The 5,905-nt window shown below is 28.1% G+C and overlaps 1 protein-coding gene across 1 annotated transcript; it reads right to left on the bottom strand.

Moving 5' to 3' along the window:
- Nucleotides 1–4,821: 4,821 nt before the first annotated feature.
- LOC140920041 (uncharacterized) lies at nucleotides 4,822–5,705 on the bottom strand. The gene is made up of 2 exons (XM_073367351.1): nucleotides 5,246–5,705; nucleotides 4,822–4,919 (listed from the first exon to the last, which is right to left on the bottom strand). Exons 1-2 carry the CDS (start codon nucleotides 5,703–5,705, stop codon nucleotides 4,822–4,824), a joined length of 558 nt encoding a protein of 185 aa, XP_073223452.1.
- Nucleotides 5,706–5,905: the final 200 nt, after the last annotated feature.

Below are 5,905 nucleotides of genomic sequence, written 5' to 3'. Positions count from 1 at the left end.
AAGGCAAAAAGGAAGTTCATATCTAAGATAGACTCATATTATTTAGATACTTTGTGTCCTCACTGACAAATACATCAAAAGAAAATATCTAAGACTAAGTCATCTTTCATATGTTCCACTCTTCATTGTCAGATATTGCGTGCGCAAGTCTTTGTCCACTTTACTATGAGTTTGCAGGTTGATTTTCAGTAAATTGGTCAAAACCGCTTGCTTGAAATTTTGGTCAGACCCATTGCAAAATTCCTCTATAAATATAGGACTCTATTAGTTTAAAATTTGCAACAAAACTCCAAAAATTTACGTGTGTTTATCTTTTCTCCCTTTTATGCTTCATCTCATTTTATCCTTTATGTTCTCTTATTGGAAAAATTATCCTTTTAGATTTTTGAATGGTCACCATATCATATTATCGAATGGTCGTAACCGTCATATTTAAAGCGCGTAATTCTAAAATAGTTTTTTACAGTGCACTAGAAAACTGATATATTGTATCTTAATTGTTTTATTTTTTGGACGTCGTGGTTGATCGTTTATATTGTACGATTTTGGACAATGCTTCAAAATGTCTTGAAGAGAGCAATTTAATTTCAGACTTAATCCAATAATATTTTTGGTGACTGAAAATTATTTTTCAAACATCTTATCAAATCTCAAAAATAATTACTCTTAACCATCTATCAATGTGGTCCAATACCACATAATACATTGTCTTTATAGTATATATTAGAGAAATGTAATCAACACATTCTTTAACATGTATTTTTTAATATATATTATTTAATTGGTTGAAATTTACATAGATCATATCAAAACATATGAGAGTGATACAAATTTGATGTGACTCATATTTTAAATAATCAAAGAAACTATATTAAAAAGTGTATATTAAAAAATGTGTTATATTTTTTTTTCTTCTTATTATTTTATGTTACCGGCTGAAATTGATTAAAATCTCATGTGGGTCCTTTTCTTATGTGGTAGGACACTGAATTTAAATCATTTAAGACAGAGAAATCAGAAAGAGTGGTAAGGACTGGGATGTATTTCTCCTTTTATCTTCGAAACAGAAAGTTCTGCGAAGTTTCGTATTTATTGAAAAAAATTATTTGTATTATTTTTATAATGAAAGGTCTTCTATTAAATAAGAAAACTTTGAAATACAAAAATCAAAATTTCACATGGTGGTGGTGATGGACACCTCAAGCTCCAGATCACGTTAATTGCCGTCCAACCGAATAGTCCAATATAAAATGCTTAAAATAATACCGTGGCAAACAAAACATTTTTTTGTGGACTTGGATCATAGTAGCATTGGAGGTAACGACCTACAACGTGGCAACTTAATCCTTTTTTTGTGAAAAGGTTGCAATTTGATTTTATAGACCAAAAAAATAAACTAATTTAATCTTATGCCATAAACTTACTCCCCCGTATTAAATGACATATATAAAGTGGACTCGCAATTATTGTAGTCTTATACTATTACTGTAATATTTTTTTTTAAAGTATCTAGAAAAGTATACTTGTAGTGAGATATGATTCAGTGTTTACAAAATTATAATGTCTGTACAAAATAATTAAAATGTTGAGTAAGGAAATATCGATAATATTTTTTGACGTTTTTAAAGCATACTTTGTATTATTAGTTGAATTTTTATAGGTTTAAATGAAAAAAATAAGTTTATATTATTTAGTGAAATTAAACAAAATTCACTTAAGAAGAAAAAAATATAAATTTGTTGGTAACATTTAAAATTTTCAAAATTTATTGTACCCAGCAGAAGTGACATCTATCAGATTAGGTAAAGTCGCGACATTGATATTCAATCTGTAGATAAATAAACTAGAAGCAATAACTTCTTTTTGTTGAAAAAGTAGCACTGATTTTTCAATTCAACGTGAACGAGACTAAGGACTTTAACAAGGTTACACAGTCAGAATGTATTTATCATGTATAGATGTCATGACTTAAGACACAAGTTTATATTTTTAAAAACAAATGTGTTTGTTAAGTTTATAACTTTATAAAAGTAGTTATAAAAAAAACTTTATAAAGGTAAAACATTTTTAAAATCAAATGACACTATGTCAATAATTATCAGAGGGAATTGTGGTAAAACATTTCAGATTCAGTTGTGGTGTGAGTTTGAGATAATATTTATTTTTGCAAAGTGGCAATTGTGCATTAGCTATTGTTCATTATAGTAATATTTATCACATGTGATGAGCATATGCTAAAATCATCTCCAAATTTAAAATAGAAATTATAAAGTAAACATAAAATAAAGATATAGAGGGAGCACATGCCAAAAATATTCCAGAGGCCACTAGGCATGTGGAAATAATAATTTTATATACTTAAATTGAAAATTCAGCTGTACATGTAACGCTTGTTTCAATTATATGACGATATATATTATTCGTTATTCAGACACAAAAAGTTACATTGCGCATCAAAACCGAACGCTAAGGATCAGATTCATTTATATATTATTTGGAAACAAAAAAATTGACATTGTGTATCTCATAATTTATGTCCAAAAATCATTTCTCTTGCTCATTTTATATGAGCTAGTGAAACAGAGTGAAGAACGTTGTTTCTTCTCTATTAATTATATAACGATTAGGATTGGAACGAACGCAATAAAAACAAAAGGCTATGCGGTCCGTATCATTCTAATATCGAAATATCGAATAGACAAATAATTCAGTGAAAAACATATAAAATAGTATTTTGCTTGTGAAAAATTAGGGAATAATAATGTTTCTTCTCCCCCATGTTTGAATGAAAGTTGTTGACAAAAAAAACAAAGACTTTGAAAAGTCGCTTAATAATGGGATATCGAGCTCATTCAAGTTATAAGTATTTTTACTCTTTCTAACTATAAAAGAATAGGTGAATTGAGTATCAGAAATTTGTCAACGGCTAAATACTTAAGTTGGTAACCTTAATTTTTATTTATTTTTAGTTATGGTAACATTAATTTTACTCTTACAAATTTTCTTTAATTAGAAAATACAAATATAACTAAGTTAAGTTGAGAATTTTATATTTAATAATAAAATGCATTGTAACCTTGTAAAAATAAAAAAAAAAAAGCACCGTAAACTAAGACACTCTGCTTGAACACAATATTTGACTTTCAATTCCAAAAGTTCGAAGAAAGGGTCCTTATAAAATGGAACTGTAAAAAGATTGCTCCAACACAACGTAGACCACTTTTTTCCACCATTAGATTAGATTATCCATCAAATTTATTATAGACTAGTCCACACCAACTATAGAGCTTTTTATTTAAATATCTTTTTTATTTTTTATTTTTTTATTCCTGAAATGCCACACTCCGAAATAAAATTATCTGAATGTCTTATTTTTTTATTTTAACAGAAAGTCGTTCATTGAGGAAGCGACATCCAACTGCGTTTTTTTGTTTGTTATATTTTAAAAATAGTTTATTATTAGAATTATTAATTTAATTATTTAAAAAATAAATTACTAATATTAAATTAAAATAAAATACAATAATAAATTATAAATAAAATTTATATTTTAATTATTATTATTATTATAATAATAATAAATAATTATTATGCGTATAATTAAAAATTATTATAATTAAAATGATTAAATAAATATATATATATATATATATATATATTATTAAAATTTTCAAAAAAAATAAATTAAATGATAATAAAAATTAAATAATAATAACAATTAAATGAAAAAATATTTATATTGATAACATGAAAATGAAACGAAATACATTAAATTATTAATTTAATTATTTAAAAAATAAAAATACTAATAATAATTTAAAAAAATACATTAATAAATTATTAATAAATGTTATATTTTAATTATTGTTATTATTATAATAAATAATTATTATTCTTATAATTAAAAATTATTATAATTAAAATGATTAAATAAAAATATACATATATTATATTATAAATTTCAAAAAAAAAACTAAATGATATTAAAAATTAAATAATAATAATAATAACAATTAAATGAAAAGAAATTTATATTGATAACATGAAAATAAAATGAAATACATTAAATTAATAATAAAAATACATCAATCAAATTTGAGTAGATGTGCCAGCAGTGTTTGGACAATGTTTTCTAGTATGACCAGAGACCCGACATAATCCGCATTTTCTTGGTACTCTTTTTGTACTGTCCATTTCTGTTCTAATGCGTTTGTTCTTTGGACGACCTTTCGTGACTCTCCGCATTAGTGGATTGTGACGCACCTTAACACCTTCATATTGTGGCCAATATCCTTGGTTTGGTATGGGTTAGAACACTTCATCATAGACTTTTAATATCGTTTCCACCTTATACACATCAGGTATAAGGCTCCAATAATTATATTTTATGCTAGAGCATGCTGCTATGACATGTGAACAAGACATATGTTTAGCTTGATATATTCCACAATCGCACTACTTGTTAGAAAAGTTTACACTGAAATGACCAATTGGTCGCCCTTCTCTTGGAACCACTGCCGCGTGCACCATGAAAGTATGGTTGCTCCGATCAAAACTATCCACCCTATGACTATTGGATTTACTTATTTCCAATTTCATAAAATCTATGCAAGTTTTTGTGTATACCTGACCAGAAGCTAAAATTGATGCGTGTCGTTTTCCCATGGTTGGAAACAGTGTCCCTATTTTAAAATAAGTTGATTGGACCAAAGCAGTGATGGGAAGGTTGCACGGGCCTTTTAATACTGCGTTGATTGACTCCACAAGGTTGGCTGTCATCTGACCCCAACGACTACCTCCATCGAATGCTTGAATCCAATCTTATCGAGGTATGTTGTCTAACCATTTCAAAGCCTCCGGAGTTAGCATGCCGATTTCTCTACAGTAGTATCGATATGTAGGCTCGTTGATCGAGTAATCTGTATTAAAACAGTAGAGAATTATATAAATTAAGAATAAAATTATTAAAAATTGCACTAATTATAAAAATTAAGAATGAAACTATTACCCATAGAAATAACTTTTTTCTTCAAAACATTGTCTTTAAATTCCCTTGTAAAATTTTGTGAAATATGTCGGACGCAGAACATATACTTTGACGGAGGATCTTGCCACCCATTATTCGGATTATTATAAGCACTCGTAATGGATTCATGTCTATCGGAAATCAAACAAGTGTTGGCCTGTGGAGTGACAAATTTTCTCAAATTTCTCAAAAAGAAACTTCAACCTTCTTTTGTCTCACCTTCCACAATAGCATAAGCAATAGGAATTACGTTGTCGTTCCCATCCTGTGCAACTGCTACCAATAGAGTTCCTTTGTACTTGCCGTACAGCCAAGTCCCATCAACTTGTACTATTGGTTTGTAGAATTTAAACACAGATATACACGGAACAAAAGCCCAAAATAGTCTATGAAAAATCCTTATCCCATCTATTAAACTATTCTCATGATAAGCTGGGATGGTTTCCATTTCTATTTTAGTTCCTGGAGCAAACGTTTTCATAACCAACAACCATTGTGAGAGTTGATTGTAAGACTCTTCCCAATTACCATAAATTTGTTTGATCGCTTTATTCTTTCCCATATAGACCTTTTTATAACTAACTGTGTAGTTATGTAAAGCTCGAATCTGAGCAACAATTACCTTCACTTTGATTGAAGGATCCACTTTCACAACTTGCATTATGCTTTGACATATCATGTTAGAATCGAGCTTCGTATGATCTTGTGACAATGCATAATTTGTGCATGTATGAGGCACATTCAATATCTTCGTCACCATCAATGTCATCGACAAAATTATCAGATGATTCATCGAAGTATGTTTCATCCTCTTCACTATAATCACTTAAATCTTCCTCGTTGATACTATGTAAGACACTAAGGGGAAGATCGCATTGT

This window comes from Cicer arietinum, chromosome 4 (genome assembly GCF_000331145.2).
Source record: "Cicer arietinum cultivar CDC Frontier isolate Library 1 chromosome 4, Cicar.CDCFrontier_v2.0, whole genome shotgun sequence".
Classification (NCBI taxonomy): Eukaryota; Viridiplantae; Streptophyta; class Magnoliopsida; order Fabales; family Fabaceae; genus Cicer; species Cicer arietinum.
The sequence above is the reverse complement of the archived record's forward strand: the minus strand, read 5'-3'. Positions and strand labels throughout refer to the sequence as shown.

Excerpts from the sequence above, each read along its gene's own strand:
- LOC140920041 (XM_073367351.1), bottom strand. The coding sequence starts at position 5,705 with ATGATATGTCAAAGCATAATGCAAGTTGTGAAAGTGGATCCTTCAATC. Across the intron at positions 4,920-5,245 it reads TGCTTATGCTATTGTGGAAG|ATTACTCGATCAACGAGCCT; the intron begins GTGAGACAAAAG and ends GTTTTAATACAG.